The 17,211-nt window shown below is 56.3% G+C and overlaps 7 protein-coding genes across 7 annotated transcripts; 3 read left to right on the top strand and 4 right to left on the bottom strand.

The window, feature by feature from the left end:
* The first annotated feature begins 1,101 nt into the window (after window positions 1-1,101).
* QBC33DRAFT_307496 (uncharacterized protein) lies at window positions 1,102-2,002 on the top strand. Its single transcript, XM_060423453.1, has 2 exons — window positions 1,102-1,166; window positions 1,239-2,002. The coding sequence occupies exon 2, from the start codon at window positions 1,263-1,265 to the stop codon at window positions 1,899-1,901; it is 639 nt and encodes a 212-aa protein (XP_060286184.1). The 5' UTR covers window positions 1,102-1,166; window positions 1,239-1,262; the 3' UTR covers window positions 1,902-2,002.
* A 591-nt stretch (window positions 2,003-2,593) lies between these two features.
* QBC33DRAFT_602888 (SGNH hydrolase-type esterase domain-containing protein) lies at window positions 2,594-4,290 on the top strand (the record flags this gene model as incomplete). The annotated part of the gene is made up of 2 exons (XM_060432162.1): window positions 2,594-2,740; window positions 2,822-4,290. 2 exons carry the CDS (start codon window positions 2,594-2,596, stop codon window positions 3,971-3,973), a joined length of 1,299 nt encoding a protein of 432 aa, XP_060286183.1. The 3' UTR covers window positions 3,974-4,290.
* A 162-nt stretch (window positions 4,291-4,452) lies between these two features.
* QBC33DRAFT_446710 (ribosome biogenesis protein erb-1) lies at window positions 4,453-6,825 on the bottom strand (the record flags this gene model as incomplete). The annotated part of the gene is made up of 1 exon (XM_060424394.1): window positions 4,453-6,825. One exon carries the CDS (start codon window positions 6,823-6,825, stop codon window positions 4,453-4,455), a length of 2,373 nt encoding a protein of 790 aa, XP_060286182.1.
* A 446-nt stretch (window positions 6,826-7,271) lies between these two features.
* Window positions 7,272-8,637, top strand: QBC33DRAFT_529746 (putative c6 finger domain-protein). The gene has a single exon (XM_060427168.1). It carries the CDS (start codon window positions 7,419-7,421, stop codon window positions 8,589-8,591), a length of 1,173 nt encoding a protein of 390 aa, XP_060286181.1. The 5' UTR covers window positions 7,272-7,418; the 3' UTR covers window positions 8,592-8,637.
* A 701-nt stretch (window positions 8,638-9,338) lies between these two features.
* QBC33DRAFT_446371 (SURF4 family-domain-containing protein) lies at window positions 9,339-10,472 on the bottom strand (the record flags this gene model as incomplete). The annotated part of the gene is made up of 4 exons (XM_060424371.1): window positions 9,339-9,476; window positions 9,561-10,054; window positions 10,139-10,251; window positions 10,312-10,472. 4 exons carry the CDS (start codon window positions 10,470-10,472, stop codon window positions 9,339-9,341), a joined length of 906 nt encoding a protein of 301 aa, XP_060286180.1.
* Window positions 10,473-12,353: 1,881 nt separating this feature from the next.
* QBC33DRAFT_602884 (uncharacterized protein) lies at window positions 12,354-14,004 on the bottom strand (the record flags this gene model as incomplete). Its single annotated transcript, XM_060432161.1, has 4 exons — window positions 12,354-13,435; window positions 13,503-13,639; window positions 13,694-13,751; window positions 13,825-14,004. 4 exons carry the CDS (start codon window positions 14,002-14,004, stop codon window positions 12,740-12,742), a joined length of 1,071 nt encoding a protein of 356 aa, XP_060286179.1. The 3' UTR covers window positions 12,354-12,739.
* A 933-nt stretch (window positions 14,005-14,937) lies between these two features.
* On the bottom strand, window positions 14,938-17,088 carry QBC33DRAFT_467183 (ALG8 glycosyltransferase family ALG6). The gene is made up of 2 exons (XM_060425155.1): window positions 16,709-17,088; window positions 14,938-16,649 (listed from the first exon to the last, which is right to left on the bottom strand). Exons 1-2 carry the CDS (start codon window positions 16,944-16,946, stop codon window positions 15,106-15,108), a joined length of 1,782 nt encoding a protein of 593 aa, XP_060286178.1. The 5' UTR covers window positions 16,947-17,088; the 3' UTR covers window positions 14,938-15,105.
* Between the last annotated feature and the right edge of the window lie 123 nt (window positions 17,089-17,211).

Genomic DNA, 17,211 nt, shown 5'->3' with positions numbered 1-17,211 from the left:
GTTGCAGAGTATCCGGGATGACTGTGACATGTTGTTGGCCCAGCATGCAGATAGTGTAAGGTGAATCAAGCCCGCGACTCCAAGGAAGGGTCGAGCCAACTGGCAGGCACCCCGAGAGAGTGGTCGTCAGCAGGAGAGGTGTGTATCTACCAAGGCATCTACCAAGGCACTCTACACAGCAAGGTATAGTAGGTACCGAAACAGGGAAACAGGGAGGGTGGCTAACGAGAGCTGCCCGTAGAAATAAGCTCATAGCTGATCAACCAATCCGGGAAGTTTGGCTTCTGAGACAGGGATCAGAGGAGACCAGAGGAGATCGTTGTTGAGGCATCATCACTGATAGGATTCGTGCAGACGATAGGGCTGTCAACCTCCGATCCCGCTCGTTTCTCTCCATGGTGGGGATCGCCGTTGGCCGAAACCAGTTCCAATTATAATGTCAGAAGTTGTCAGGATAATGGCTACGACTTGGCTCGGTGTCAGCCCGGGTAAAGGCATCTCAGCCTCTGATTAGTCGCCAGCTGGGGGGTCTGCTCGCCCCAGATTTTTGCATGCATGGCATATTCGCATCATTAACGGCCTGCATCCATCCCCCGATTCTGCATATCAAGGAATGGGCCAATCAGACCTGCAGAATGCTCCCCCCAGGGGGTCGACCTGTAGGACGATCCGAGGATGGATCAGTCCGCGACAGCTGAACCATTGCTTCCAGGCGAGTCTAGCTCGGGATTTCTGTCTTGCTTTGAACCTGGGCGCAGGAACTTGCCAATACTAGTCTGATCCACGGGGAGGGAGGGAGGACTCGAATCCCCATCGATCGGACCTTGGGCGACGATAGAGCTCTAAACTGGTTGTGAGCATTTGCAGCGCCACACACCAAGCGCCCCCAGGTGAGTAGGTCGTCACCAGTCACCGACGACGAATGAGCATCGGTGCAAAGACACACGAGCCCGATCATCGGAGTGCTCGTTGGTACATCAGTTCCTCCTCTCCTTCTTGACTTTCTTGCCATTCCACGACAGTTCCTCCAGAAAGAATATAAAGTCAGACTTGAATCACCCCATAGTTCTTAGCTTCCCCCTTTCCAGCGCAGTTCTCCCCCATTCCGTTCCCCGCCAACGCATCCTCAGACCTCTTGGTCCTATTCCACGCCTCCTTACTTGTGAGTTAGGTACTTTTCCCATAAGACAGAGTCGGTCCCACCAACGTGACTGTGTCCTAATAAATGGTACGAGCAGCTAGTAAACCACCCAGCCATCAACATGGCCTCAGACTACGACTGGGTCGTCGTCGATACTGTCGTCGACATGGAAGGCTTCTCCGCGTCAAGGCCTCCCCAGCACAACATCCGCAACCTGTCATCGACCCAGGTCGCCGACACCTCCGCCGACGAGTCGCTGCTCGCCGCCGAGGTGGAGACCCTCATGAAGCTGGGCCCGAGCTATGATCCCTGTACCAAGAAGGCTCCCACCGTCGAGACCATGGCCTCCGACGACACCCTGAAGGACAACACGAAAGCCGACAACGGCCCACCGGCCCGTCGCCTCGCCCCGCTCGCCGACTGCGGCCTGACCAAGAACAGTCTCGAGCCGTACGGGCACGAGACCGACACACGCAAGGCCGGCGACCTGGGTAGGTGGCTCGAGAGCGCGGCGCCGGGCTTCACCCGCCACTGCGTCGCCGCCGCCGCCGCCGCCGCCGCCGTCGTCGTCGCCTCGCGCGAGTCCAACAGCTACCGCTCCAAGCAGAGCCACGCCGCCGCCACCGACGGCAGCTCCGACCCCGTCTCCCACGCCGACGCCGCCGGCAGCGTCACCAATGACATACGAGCCGCCGGGGGGCAGTTTGACGACGAGAGCATCACGTTTGTGTACGCCTCAGCGTGCCTGTCGTTGGACTAGGGGAGATGGCCCTGTCGGTTTCGGCTGTTGTGTCGTCGCGCTGTTGTGTCATTGGTGTGCATGGCGTACGACATGTACTTTTATATTGCTTTTGTGGTTGATATCAGCTTGTGTTTCCTGCCATGTTTTCCACTGTCGAAACTCTGCGTTATAGGATGCGAGTGTACGCATATGTCTTATGATGTATGGTTAGGTAGGATATATGGTTAGGATATGGTTAGGATATGACGACACTATCGCCTGGGTACCTATTTTTGAAATTTTATTCGACAACAATGCTTATTTACCTTTATTGCTCGTTTGGCCATCCTGGCTATTGTGTCGTCTCCGCACGAAAGGCTATATGGGCGATCGGACGACAATCTGACCCGGTAAAGAAGCTAGAATGTAATGAGACCTCAGTTGCTCTTCCGTTCCGCCGAGTCAACCATCGCGATGATCCATTTAGGCTGATTGAATCCACGCTTCACCGCCGCAACCCCGGGTTCCTGGCCCCAGTGGGTTCCAAGACGGCGGATCCCAAAGGCCTGTCACCCCAGTGCCTGTTCGCGTTCCTGGGTCTTAATTTCGATGCACAATAATATAAAGAGCCCCAGGTGAATCGCTGTTGAGCACCCGGGACGAGAGACAGAGTGAGTGATGTAACATCTCCCTTTGCGTGCCAAGAGTTGTCCTTGACTCTGAATGCAACGATGAGGTCCTCGGGATTAAAGACCGGCCTTGCGACTCTCCTGCTGGCAACGACGTCCGTCGCAGCAAAATGCAACGATCACTGGGTCGCCATCTGGGGTACGATGCCCCAGCTGGTTGAACCGGCGAACCTGCCCAACCCGCCCTTTGTAGGTTTCCCAAAGGCTACCGCTACCCAGTAAAGGGGTCGCCGACCTGAGTCCACCGAACTCACTCCTTCTTCCTCCCAGAACGGCACGGATGTCGTCTTTCAAAACGCGACACTCAGACAGACCGTATCCGTGATGCAGAAAGCCTCAACCATCAGGTTGCAGTTCAGCAATGTCTTTGGCGGCTCGGACCTGCCCATCACAGCTGTGACCGTCGCCCTCCCAGCCGACGGCGCTGCAGGGGCGAGCGCCATCGAGCCCGAGACTCTCCAGAAGGTCACCTTCTCAGGCAGCCCTTCCTTCACGGTCCCCAACGGTGCCGTCGTCTTCTCGGACCCCGTGAACATCACCCTCGCCGCCCAGCAGGTCCTCACCGTGACCATGTACCTCGCCGACGGACAGACCACCAACCTCATCACGGGCCACCCTGGCAGCCGCACGACCAGCCACATGGGGCCCGGCAACCTCGCCGGCGCGGCCGACATCGCCGGTGGTGGCGATACCCAGAAGACGGACCACTGGTACTTCCTGACGGGCATCGAGGCGTGGCTGCCGTCGCGGTTCGGCTCCCTCGTCATCGTGGGCGACAGCATCACCGACGGGCGCGGCAGCACGACCAACGGCAACGACCGCTGGCCCGACCAGCTCGCGGCCCGCCTGCAGTCGGACAACACCGTCGCCGTCGCCGTCGTCAACGAGGCCGCCGGCGGCAACCGGGTGCTCGCCGACGGGCTCGGCCCCAACGCGCTGGGGCGCATCGACCGCGACGTCGTCGCGCAGGCCGGGGTCCGGTACGCGCTCGTCTACGAGGGCGTCAACGATCTCGGCGGCACCACGGCCGCGGCGACCGGCGGCGAGGCGCAGCTGCGGGCCGTGGGCGACCGGCTCATCGCCGCGTTCGACCAGATGGTCACGCGCCTGCACCGGTTCGGCATCGCCGTCTTCGGCGCGACCATCACGCCGTGCAGCGGGCCGGGCCAGGCGTACGGCGAGCCGGCCGTCGAGGCCGAGCGCCTGCGCGTCAACGAGTGGATCAGGAGCAGTGGTCGGTTCGATGCTGTTGTCGACTTCGATGCCGCCGTCAGGGACCCTGCCAATGCGACGCAGCTCAACCCCGATTATAATTCTGGCGACTACCTGCACCTGAACCCGGCCGGGTACAAGGCCATGGCCGAGGCTGTCGACTTGGCCCTGTTTGCGAAGTTTGCTGGCGGCGTGCACACCTTCATGTAGGCTAAGGAGAGGAGGGGAGAAGAGGGAGAGCAGACAGACATAGAACCTAGGGGGTTCAGAGAGGGAGGAGCTAGTCCTTGAGGAGATCAGGCAGGAGGAGGAGCGCCTAATGAATGTCTGTTGTAAGTAGGAGTAGTAAGCACGGGGGCCACGGGAAGGAAAGGATGAGCTGGATATGCGAGTGAGGCAGTACAGCCATCTCGTTGGCTAAGCCTCGACAAATCACCAGTTGCCGTGATTGAAACAATGCGAGAGACCGGGACGGGCGGAGTGCACGCCAGCTAATCAGTAATGGAGGAAAGACTCAACTGCCAAATGCCGAAGAACCTAAGTGCCCAATCAAGATTGAAGCAGTAATATTTCATAACTATATTTTAGAAACTCGGCCAGTCCGATCGATGACATGACGCCTCAGCTGTGCGGGCACTGCCTTAACAAAACTTGGCATACATAGGAGGTAACCATCTTCCCCATTCACTTCAAGTCCACAAACGACACGTCCCATCGGCTCCGGCACTCACACACCATGGTTCCTTGGGATGCCAGTCAACATCCATGACGCCGAGGGCATTGACAACCTTGTGACCCTTCAGGACCTTGACGGGCACGATGGTGGGGTTCTCCATAAGGTCGGTAACAACCTTGCCGTGGAACACCTGCAGGGAGCCGTCGTCACTGGCATCGGCGAAGAGGGGTAGTCCTCCTTTGTGGTACTTCACGGCCCGGATGGCCTGCTCGTGGAACCGCATCGTCTTGAACGGCCTGTTGGAAAGGTCCAGATCATGCCACAAGAGTCTCCGGTCGTAAGATCCCACAATCAAGTTGTCGCCGCCGCCATGGACGTCGAACGACGAAATCCACCGTGCTCCGGGCTGGATGGTCTTCACAAGCTCCAGTTTCTGGAGATCGTAGCAACGGATCATGCGCTGCGTTGCGACGAAGAAGAAGGGCCGAGACGGGTGGAAGTGGGCGGTCTGCGCAAGGCCGGCGAGCTTTCGGAAGGGGATCTGGGTGAGATGTTTGGACAAGGTGTGAATGGCGACAGAGCTTCGTTGGCCCCCCGGCGAGACGGTACAGAAATGGTCGCCTCGTCTGTGCCAGGAGATGACCTTGACCGTAGACCTGACGGTGATCCTGATCAGGACGCCTTCGTCTTCTAGCTTGGTCCCCGGCCTCGCCCACTTCGCCGGCGGTTCTTTACCTACGCCTGCGGGCTTCTGCGGGCCATTTGCATTTGTGGCGTAGCCGAATCCGGCGTCGAGGATGCCTCGGCCTGCCTGCTCAGTTTCTGGGTCGAGAATCGGCGGGATCATGAGGAAAATATCCTCGCCAGAAGCCGCGGAGAGAATCCCGGTGTTCTTCGTCGGTTGCCATCGCACAGCGTTAACCGCTTCTTCAGAGTTGAGACGAACGCTCCACACCTGTCGCCCGGTCAGAAGCTCCCAGACACGGACACTACCATCGTCTCCTCCCGTTGCAAGCCAGCAGCCACTTGGGTCGATAGCCAAGCTCCTCACGCGCCCATTGTGTCCTCGGAACAACGTCTGGCACACTGTCGGGAACGGCTTCAACTCTTCCGGCCGTGGTAGCTTTGGCAGGAGAGATGCCGGATCGATGTTTAGTCGGTTCTTTCGTATTCTCGGGGCGAGGTAGAGATCCAGACACCTCTCGAATCTCTCTTTGACAAACATGTCATAACCAGGTACCTTCCGCAGGGCATCGAATTTCTTGGGCAGGTACTCCTTTAGGCGCTCTTCAGGATCCGTATTCTCCCATGCCTGCCTTTCCTCCTCGGTTGGGAGATACTCGGGCGGAGGGTTGTAGCTCATGTCGTAGCCAGGGGGAGGCAGTTTAGGTGCTGCAATGTGCATCACATGAGGTTCTCGTGGAACCTCGTCCTGCCATATATCGTAATGGATCTCTTCCTTCTCCGCTTCCTCCCTCTCCCGTTCCTCAGGGGGCTTGTAGGGTAGGATACGGCCGTCCCTTATCGCGCGAACCAACTTGGCGATGCGCTTTGCTTCATGCTTCGAGGGCAGGAAACGACGCTTCGGTTCCGGAGCCGCGCTCAGGGGCATCGTCTCCTCTATGCTCGTGAAGTACTCGACCGTATCCGGGTAAGGATCGTAGCCGTCCTCTGGAATCTCGTTCATCTGTACCCGGCGGAGGAGCTCCAATTCATCCCGAGTCAGTTTGAGCGGCTTGCCAGTGGCGGGATCGGTCAGACCCGTCCAGCCCTTCGGCACCTCTATGCTGTCGAGAAGTGCGTCAAGGGCCTCTCCTGTAGCTGGGCGCATTATCTTCTTCCCGTTGATATCGTAGCCGATGTGTGGGTACGAGTCGTAGAAGGACAGTGGAATGTCGCCAATGGTGTTCGCCGGCTCCTTGGCATCGCTGTCGTCCGAGTCGTAGACTGGATCAATTTCCTCATAGACATACCGGACGCCTCCATTTGCGTCCGTGGTGATTGTGTAATTCGGCCGATCCTCATCATCTTCCAGGGCTGCATCCTCCTCAGGCTCCTCCCCTCCAGCAAGAGCGGCCGTGTCCGTATTCTGTCGGCCGCCATCTTTTAAAAGCTCCCGAAGACTCGCCTCAACACCTTCATCATCGGAGGGGATGTCGTCGCTAAGGAGAGCGTCATCATCGTCGGCTTCGCTCTCCCCACTTTCAGCGTCCTCACCCTCATCCTCTTCTTCGTCCAACTCGTCCTCCTCGTCGGTGCTCACGAAGCCGGAATCATCGTCACTTTGTGATAGCGCACCGTCCAATACACCGCCAGAAAGATCATCCTCAGGAACATCGTCCTTCGCCGGAGCCTTCCGCTTTTTTGACTGTAATTTCGTCGCCATTGGATGTGATCTGGGTGTAGTGATCACGCCCTGCTGTAGGCTGAAGAATATCTTGTCTCGTTCCTTTAACATTCCAACTTTTTTTTTTCTGCCAATGCGCTAAACAATTTTAGAACCGACCTAGAGGGGCAGTTCCCACCGCCTTTTTTCTTGCTTAGTAATTTCTTGCGCGCGCACCTTTACGGCTGCCTACTGTCAGCAACACTGTCTCCTTACCATCTCTTGCACTTGTCACACTTGTGGAGTTACAATATGGTCGAAGAATCCTAAGATACATGGTGTTGGGATCTTAACTCTGACGCCGTATAATTACATTACCACGTATTTGCCAAGTTGTTTGTCAGATCTACAAGTTTGTGCGAGTTGTCCAACCACCTCCGCGATGGATCCTAGGTCCTCATCAACCTCCCAGACTGGGACAGCTAGAAGACGTGCTTGTGATGACTGTCGTATGTCGACTTCCTTCCAATCGGCCCTGATGTGCCGTCTAATGCCTCGCAGGGGCTCGGAAGCTAGCTTGTTCGAAAGAAGCCGATGGATGCTCGCGCTGCAGGCGTGAAGGCATTAAGTGCCATTACTCCCCCCAGAAGCCCATGGGGCGCCCGAGGAAACGCCCTATTGCCCAATCAGATGAGTCGCGGCCTGGGCATCCTGTTGTTGTGCCTGCCCAGGACAGTTTGCTGGACGGGACAATGGACCTTGACATGGCCTTTCTCGATATGGATGATAGCAGCCTCAGCTTCCTTGATCTATTAGTTCCAGATCCGTCACTTGGAGGCAACCCCGTTACTCAGGGCGTCCCCGGCCCAAGCAGTGCAAACCCGCGTTCCGAAGCAGTTCCTACCGCGTCCTTTTGGCAAATCGACTCGTTGCATCTTGATAGCATAGACTTTGGCCAAACCGATGTTCCAGTCCAACCTACCACCTTGGACGAGGAGTTTACCCTGGAGCAAGCTGTGTCATCGGTGTCGACCGAAGCTCGCGAGCAGATACCGGACCTATCACCCCAGGATTCAAGCAACTCTGAGCAAGAAACCCTCGCAGAAGCAGACCCTACCATCTGCAGCTGTTTGGCGCGCCTGTACCTCGCCCTGGATTCACTTCAGCGTCTCCCCAAAGACGTCAGCCAAGCAATGAGGGTCGCGCGCACCGCCGCCAAGACGGCGCACGACAGCATCCTCTGCCCGATCTGTGCGTCACCTCCCATCCAGCACAGCAACGACCCGCCCATCCAGTCGGTGCAGAACCTCATGGTACTCGGCGGCCTGCTGCCGTCCATCTCGTTCGCCTACAGGCGCATCCTCCAGATGGTCGAGGACGAGGCCGCCAAGGCGGATCGCGAGGGGCGCAAGCTCACCTTCGCCCTGCAGGACTACGGCGGCCTCTGGGGCCAGCTGGCGGCCCATAATAATACCAAGCACTGCTCGACCCTCGGCATCGAGGGCGCCGTCTTCGAGCCACACATATGGCGCGTGCTGGTGCGGTCGCTGCTCAGGATAGACGTCTACGGACTCTCCCCCGACACGCCGCCGGGCGAGGCCGGCCCGTGCTCGTGGTTTCAGCAGCCGGGCTTGAAGGACATCATTGCCATGATGGAAGACCGGTCCCGGCGTCGACACGAACAGATCGATGCAATGGTGGCTGCCGGGACGTTGGTGTTCGACCGCGACTGTGGACACGGCCCGCTCTCGTCTGGAGAGAAGCCGAACTGCCTGAGAATCGTCGACTTCGCGAAGCAGTCAATGCGCGAGCTGATCATTCCGTAAATCAGATACCGACCCTGTGCTACCGCCAGTTTCTTCTGGCGGTCACTCATATTGCCAAAGAAGTGGGCTCCGGGCCACTTTCTCACTTCCGGAATCCGGATGCGTGGCCATGATCACATAGATGACGAAGGTCGGAACTGCTCCTCCACCCGGCCAGCCACCAGGAGGTCAGCCCAGGTACGCATGCAAGATAATTGTGGGCGTGTTCTCTGCAAGGGATTAATTATAGAGGGATGGATCACCGATCCTGAAAAGGCAGTCTGGATATTCCCGCAGTCAGGTCGAGGGAGGGAGGGAGGCAGGGCAAAAAGAAGGAAGTTGTGAAACCAAGTGTCAGGATGGCCACATGGCACACTCGCTTCGTTGCCTTCGTCATGCCGAGTCGAGGAGTCACGCAAGCTAGAGGTACAAAGACGTACAAATCGCAGAGATAACGGCCCTGGTTGACTCCCATGGCCCATCGTAGAGCTCGTGAATCATCGGACTTTTCCCCTTGATTAGGACCTACCCTTGAATAATAATATGATTTGCCACTTCCGACTCCTTCCCAAATGTAAGCATGGCATGTCTCATTTTGACACTTTCCAACACAGAGCACTTGATCCGACTCTTCGACCAAGTATACCGCGGGCTTTCGGGTCTAAATTCATCATCCCGCCTGCCGCCTGCCGCCTTGCGCTCAATCTCTTGCGGTATCCGCCTGTATCCCCCTTCCTCCCCCTTCCTGCCCCAAAGTCAATAGGCCCTCTAATAGACCTTCTTCTTCTCGTCGATGCTGAACTGGCCGGGGCCGCTGTTGACGAGCAGGAGGAGGCCCCCAACTATGGAAAGGATCTGGAAGAAGTCGTACTTGGCGAAGTCCTTGTGGGGATGGTGCTCGTGGAGCTATCGACGGGGGTTAGTCAGTAACAAGCATGTGCGGAGCCAGGGAGGCCTGAGAAGGGGGGAGAGGTAAAGCTAGCTACTCACGGTCCAGAAGTTGTTGACAAAGACGTTAAATACGCTGAGGATGAGGACCAGCAGGGTGGCGCTGAACTTCGCCTTGAAGCCGACAACAACCATGACGCAGGCGACCAGGCCGATGAGGCAGACGATGATCCGCCAGATGGACCATTCACCGCTAAAGACGAAGCCGATGAACAGGAAGATGAGCAGGACGCGGCCAGCCAGCTGGAAGTACATCTTGCGGTCCTTCTCCTCGAGCTGCGGCAGGCCCGCGAAGGCCTTGGACTTGCGCACCCACGAGTCCGACAGGAGCATCAGGAGGCCGCCGATGACGGACAGGTTGCGCAGGAAGAAGTTGAGGTCGAAGATGAGGCCGTAGCCGAGCGCCTGCGTGACCACCACCGCCATCAGGCCGGCCACGGCGTACTCGGCGTGTTTGCGGATGATGATCATCACGGAGCAGACCAGCATGGAGGCCATGTTGACGATGAGGAACAGGTGCGTGATGCCCTTCGGGACTACGAAAAGACGGTGGCGTTAGCTACGTCCGATGTTGACGCGCGATGCGAGATCGGATGAAGGGATATTCGGGGGGAGCTTACTGTGGCGGTAATCGTGTAGGTAGAGTAGCTGGTCGTTCCATTGTGTGAGTATCCTCAGAGTGTCTTCGAGGAACGTGACGACGATGAGAAAGCGGCCAATTGCTGGCAAGTAGCTGCGGAGAAGCAGTTAGCAATGCAAGCCCTGAGCTTGCACGGGGTCGGGGGCCGCGTACGGCTTGAGTGGCTCGCTCAGCGTGTCGAGCCAGTCCTCGATCTTGCTGGTTTGTTTCCGGATGGCATCGAGGGGACCGGATTCGGGCGCCGGCTCACTGGGGCCCCCAAATGGGACTTGGGTGCCAATGCCATAGCTGCCCGGTCCTCTCATTTGCGCCATGCTGTCTGAATTGATCAAAAATGTCTAAATATTGGCGATGCGGTCGAGGAATGGCTAATTCTGGTGGCACGGGGGGGAGGTTGGCAGGAGGGAACTGGTGACGACGGCAAGGTCCTGGTCCTGATCCAAGTGCCGAGGAGCAATCAGGACAGCTGGAAGAAATGGGTGGGTCGAGGAAAAAGCAACCAGGCGAGGCAGCACAGCAGCTAAGAATGAAAGAAGACGGGAGGCTGGTTCGGTGTTGAGGGGGAGGTTGCAAAATTCATGGTCAAATACCACAGTGTCCTCAACGAGCACTGAGATCCACGAGCCACCGGAGACATCGTCCAAAGTGACAAAGAATTGTCACCCCCTTGGGTATTAGACCTTAAGAGCTACTTTTAGTGACATGTAAGCTACTGCAAAATTGAGGTACCCTATAGCAGATGTGACCTATAGTGGGGCCCTGTACCTCACTTTGAACTCGGAGCTTTCTCCAAAAGATCAGATTGTTTCGAAAACATCAGAGCTCAAGGTCTCCCTCCTGTCAGCGCAGAGGGTACCAAGGTACCTTACAGGTTACAACAGTGGAGCTAAAGACAACTACCTAGCCGCACAGGCCATTTAATCCATCATGGGAAAATGCGTCATATCATAGAAGTCCTTTGTTCTCCCAAAAATATCACCAACTCGGGCCCCGTAGCCCCGAACACTTTGTCAGGATTTCCATCTCGGGCTCCGCCAAAAGGCTAGTCGCCTAGGCTACTTCAATTGTTCCCTTCCTGGGTGTTTGGAGCAGTTTTCTGAGTGGAACAAGGGCGTTGGTAGTCGGGTCCGAGAATTCATCCCGGGGTATGATAATAATGCTCAGCCCTCGCGGCCGTCGTCTCGGGGTGTCAAAAGGAAGCGCCGAGCCGCGGGACAAAGCGATGTACGCACGCGGTTGTTAAGCCAACGGATCGTGATCCTTTTCAAGTATCTCGCCTGATCGCAGATTTGGCGGTCGCAATAATGGTTATCAGGGGTTCCCTGGCTCGAAAGCGTGGAGTTTGGACCCTGATGGTCTCGAGTGTCACGCTAACTCCGAGAAAAGATGCCGCGGAACATTCCGAGGAAGCTCCGTTCATTTGTCGCAAATCTTCACGTGGCCTCTTAGAAGACCCCTACGCTCCATCTTACGGTCCAGCACGGGTACATGCAGCGGTCGTACCTCAATGACAGCCCGGGACTCGAGGTAGCTCGGAAAGCCCAGTAGCGTGCAGAGCCGTTTTCTAGACGACCCTCCTGGCTGGCTGGGTTAGCGCTCTTAGCCGTCTAGCCGACCTCGATTGGCTCATTTCCTACCTCGCCGCAATGCGTATTGCCAGCCCAGGATGTCACACCGGATGATGCATATTGCCTTCGCCATGTCCGTCGGGCCCTTCCGCGGCAGTATCCTCGTGGCCGAGAATTCAGGCCCCCAAGAGACCCCTGGAGCCTTACAGTAGATCACTACACGAGGAGACACCGCCCACATCCCGTGTCACCATGCCTAGTTTTCCTTGTTCTTGCCAGGATATGGCGTGTATATCGGAACCCACAGGATCCGCGAGGCACAGCTTCAAGCGAGCTTACTTGGGTGTGTGGCTGTCAATCTTTTCACTTATATGGTGGCCTACTTCTCGCCCCCAACCCAAAACGAGGCCTAACCCGGCAGAGGTTGGCAATGCATGCTCCAAGGTTACAAGAGGGCAGACGGACTTGCACACAGGAGGTCCCCAACATCTGTTTAGAGCGCCGTCTTGAGAATATAGATGGCGATTTCTACGTCTCGGCTAAGGTGTAATTCAGGTAGGTAAATGTGTGGAACACGAGGACCGGCCAAAATATCACCGCCCTACTGTCCACGCTGTAAACAAAGGGAAAAGGCCATGGAAACAAAGAATTTATCGGACCTCCGTGTCGAATGGGCCCCCTGAACGCCCCATTACCACTCCATGAGTTAAATGCCGTGTATTCTACCGCCTCGTGACGGATGAAGCAATTGTATTATTAGATACGTGACTCGTTATGTCATGGGATCGTATGTCAAGGAGGACTGCATATGTCGGAGTGGCGCATTTGTGTTCATGATTTGTCTCCTGGTCGATATAGGGCTTCTTCGCCTTGTGACCATGAATACTTCCTCTCCCGGTATATTGGCATCGGCGAGTTGCCTGGACTATTTGTTGCTGGTAGCTCGACTGGCGCTGTCTGATGTTGTACCTGCGCATGAGGTGAGGTGGTTTGCCCGCCGTGACTGTGATAGACTAGTTAGGAAGGAGACTCCTAAGAAAATAAATCGAGCGAACAAACACTGACTGGTAGTAGCCTTGCCCACCGTTCACCCCCATAAGGGGGCCGTGGGTGCTCGTATTATCAGGGCTCGGGTAAGTACCGGGATGTATCGGCGACTGAGACTGGAGGTATGGATTCGAAGGACTCTGCGCCTGGTAAGGGTCGTTGCCGGGAGGCACCGAGTAATGCATTGTCGCGGCCGCCCCGTGTCCTGGGCTCTTCGGCGACGGTGAGAATTTGGCGTCAGCCATTGGTGGCGGAAATATTTGCGTGTTTGTACGATACATGCCGTATCTCCATCCGCACAGATAGATCAAGCCACCGCCCAGGACCAGAACCGCAGCCGCGCCGATGACGATGCCGGCGATTGCCCCGGCGCTGAGGTGGTGGTGGCCTCCCCCGTCGCTGACCCCGGAATTCGACGGCACGCCGTCTGGTGAGTTCGTCGGTGAGGGAGTTCCGGTCGGGCTCGCCGTTTCCGAGGGGAAAGGATCTCCAGGGGCCAACTGATAAGTTGCGTTCACGGCAAAATCAATCTGCTTTTCTAGCGTCTTGTTGCCGCCGGCGTTGATGGCTCCAATCATGTGGTGGTCGACGCAGGAGGTAGGCGCAGAGCAGTAGAAAAAGAAGGGATCTGTGTCATTGACCCGTACTTGGAAGGTCGGAAGCTGGGCAGTGTCAGTAGAGGAGAATCATCAGGCCCCATAGCCGGACAGAAATACAAAACGCACATACATCGTTCGAGATGACTTGAGGCGACTTGTGGCCGCTGAAGAAGCCAATTTTGTTGGCTCCCGTGTACTCATATGGGATGCATGGGAATCCAAATTCTGCCCGGACAACCGTGTGGCCTCCAGGATAGAAGCGAAACTCTGGGTAACGACGTAAGCGCTTGAAGGAAACATAGATCGGGACGTTCTGCGCACCAATGATATCACCAATATCTACGGGCTTGTATTCCGCGGGCGTGTACTTGAATCCGTCCTGCAAAGAAGTCAGAACAAGCTAGCCAGATACTTGGCAGAGCCAGACAAGGTGTTAGTTGGACCAAGCATACCGCACCAACCGCTATTGTGTGGGTGGGAACCGTCGTCGGGATCGTGAGCGAGAACGTCGAGCTTGTTGTTGTTGTTGTTGTTGTCTTCGTCGGGCTTACTGCCTCGAAGTTGTTATGCTCTGGAGACTCGGCCCTGCCGACCACCGCGGCTGCCACTTGCAGCAGATATGACGGTAACATGTCTGGATAGTCGTCCAGTTTATCTTGCGTGGACTAAAGATGGATTTCGAAGCAACAAAAGTAGGGGGAAAGGACAAGAAAGGAAAGGAGGGAGGGGGCAAAGGGGATAAGTATGATAAACTCCCTCGGTGGGGATAGGGAGAATAGAAGCAACGGCCAACTCGGACCAGCCCAGTGGGGGAAGATCAGGGACGGGATCTGTTTCTCGGGCCGAGTCTGATGGATGCAGGACAATTTGGCCAGGCGGTGTCAGGATGCCGGGCCAAGACAAGCGAAGCTGAGAATATGCAAATGATAGCGAAGGACTCGAGTGGTTGATATTAGACATAGACACATTATGGAGACTTAATGCGTGCTTCTATATTATATGGACATTTGCCTGGGCCAGCCTCGGGAGTTGGCACAGAAGTGGCCTGATGACCCGTGATAAAAGCGACAAAGATCAGGATAAATAAAGGTGCCGGCAGGCGAGTTATGTACGGCCGTTACTCACCACCTCGTTGGTTCCTTTCTTCGTGACGGCTGGCTTTTCCTCGATGTACCCTCGATGCTGCGTGGCGTTGGTCACAAGACGATGCTTGAAGATATTATTGCTGACGTTTTAGTCAATGTCATGGGGATTATCACCAGTCCTTCTATAACCCAGAAACAGACCGAATAGTTGACGAGGACTGTAATACCACCAAGCTGCCAGATCGAGATGGCGATGATGTTGATTGTCGAAGTTGTCGTCCAACCATCCCCAATGAAAATGATCGACGAACGCCTGGCAAGGATCCCCTGTTAGCAGGCATGAGGTCTAATTGTTGGTCACAGCGTCTTGGAGCAAGTCTGCGCTAAACCGAGACAGGAATAGCTGGAACCGTTGCAGAATAGCGCCTCCTTTCGCTCCGCCTGTGTGGATGTAAATAAGCCCCAACACAATCAATTGTTCTTCAATGCTGTGCCGAGAGAAGCACTTCCGTAGATATAGAGTAAGTACGTTCTTTGGACTATGTAACGAGGGCGCCAGTGGCAGAGTCCCTATAATACACATATGTACACAGAATAGCTGGCCTCGGCCGATGCAAATGACCAAAGCCCTGCCCTGGAAGACGTGCCTCACTGCGACTTTGCTTTACTCTTCCTCGTCCATGACTTGGGGATGACCTCGCCCTCGACCGCCAGTCGCCAGAGACACCACAAGTAACACAAGGAAAACCCAGCAGCCCCGATGCCCACGTTAGTCACGACCCAGAGGTCCGGCTTATCCGCTGGCGGCTTCAGGTTCATTTCCAGGACGTGCCACAGCGCCATGGCCAAGTAGAAGGCGCCATGGATCAATGCAGTGCCCCATTGGGCCCAGACGCTGGTGCCCTCTTGGAAGTACGCACTGATCGACGTCGGCGGTAGGCCGAGGAGGTACGCCCACAGCAGCGTAAAGACTGCGTAAGGCACCCGCAGGTCCACGCGCTGCAGCAGCGGGAACATGGTCCAGCATCCGAGCACGTTAGCGAATCCCACCCAGGCTCTGACCTCCTTGCCTAGCCCCTGCTTTCCGGCAAGCAGCATAGTCATAGGCAATAATGGCAAGAGCACGCTCTTCTCGTGAACCTGATAGCTGAACAGGAAGAAGCCCCAAGCCGTTGCTGCGAAGGCCAGGGGTATGAGCGTCTTCTTCGGTCGGAAGAACAGAATGACATTCGGTGGTATTATGGAGGCCAATGTGGCTCCCAAGGCGGCCTTCTGGAGAAGCTCTGGAGAATACCCCTTGAGTTTAACCACCACGTTCAAGGCACACCAGAAGTTCGCGACCTTGTCTTCAAAGAGGCCCCGGGCGAAGGGGAATACTCGATGGGCCATTTGCAGCAGTTGCTCAACGATTGAAAAGTAGAATGCCTCCGTGTTTAGATGCTTCGCAAGGCCAGGAAACAAGGGTAACGGTGGTTTGGGGCCGTCGAGATCCGGTCGAGGATCGATGCCACGACTGATGTCGTAGTAGGTACCCGCAATGATCGGGGCGAGGAGTATGGCGAATGACCCAGCCGTGACTGCAGCTATGCCTAGGAGGCGAGGGATGTTGATCCGAGGGAAAACGCAGTTGCCGAGAAGGTAAGAGAAGACACTGAAGGCATAGTAGAGGGCCATCTGTTTGAAGCCGAGGGCCGCGACAAAGAAGACCGAAGCCCACATATATCTCCCTGCCAGCATGCTCGACATGCTTGCAAGCACAAATCCGAGCATGACGGTGTTGTATTGGAAGTGCACATGGTCAATGAGTATCGTTGCCGGCTGCATGAGGATTGCAACCAGTGCCACCGAAGAAGACCACGTCGCAACACCGCTTAGCCTGCTGTATCGTCTCACAAAGACGACGGCAGCCGGAACGTAGATGAGAAACTCGGAAATAATGACGGTGCCCCTCATGAATATCTTCAGCGACGGGTCATCCGAGCCGCGAGATGTGTAGAGTTCGAACCACGACGGGTCGAAGACCGAGCCTATCTTCCCGCACAACCAGCTATGATATGCGGTCAGAGGCGGGTAGTCGAGGCCCCACCATTGAAGATCGTGGAAGTACCACTGGGATATCGGGATGTGTGTCGTAACCTCCATCCAGTGCCGTTGGGCTTCGTAGTCTCCGAACATGGGCGGTTTGCCGAAGCCTGGGGAGTAATGTAACGTTAGCCAGAGGTCAAGCAGGTGAGAAAAGCTGGCAACTGACCCGAGTATCCCCAGAGACTGGCAGCCCATCTGAACAGGCCCGCAACCATCAATGTCAAAGGCAGGAGTTCCCATTGTGAGACAGAGCTGCGGGCCGGCCAGAAGAAGGCCAACAATGGGAAGGCGGGTGATCGATCGAGAGCTTCCGCCTTGGAGAGGCCTATGGGGCCGTTGAGGCCATTGCCGGGCTTCTTGATCTTCCGCCTCGGCTTGTGAGGGGAAGGCGACGGCATGGCCATTGTCACCGGTGTTGAGTACTGAGACGATCAATCGGTGTCATTTAATACTCAGGGCCCGAGACGCAGCACCAGTCGCCGGGTTCCTATATATTGGCGGCCTTGTTGTCGCGAATCTGTCCACAGCAGCGAACAAGAAGCTGTGGGGAAAGCTCCAAATTTAAGTCTGGTAGCGACCCGACGTGAGTGGTCTTGCCGGGCCGATAGCAGTTGCGTGCCGGGTTGACCCTCCAAGTGATGTCATTGGTGGATGGGCATCAATGGCTCT

Source organism: Phialemonium atrogriseum (assembly GCF_030411735.1).
Source record: "Phialemonium atrogriseum strain 8032-3 unplaced genomic scaffold QBC33scaffold_5, whole genome shotgun sequence".
Taxonomy (NCBI): domain Eukaryota; kingdom Fungi; phylum Ascomycota; class Sordariomycetes; order Cephalothecales; family Cephalothecaceae; genus Phialemonium; species Phialemonium atrogriseum.
The sequence above is the reverse complement of the archived record's forward strand: the minus strand, read 5'-3'. Positions and strand labels throughout refer to the sequence as shown.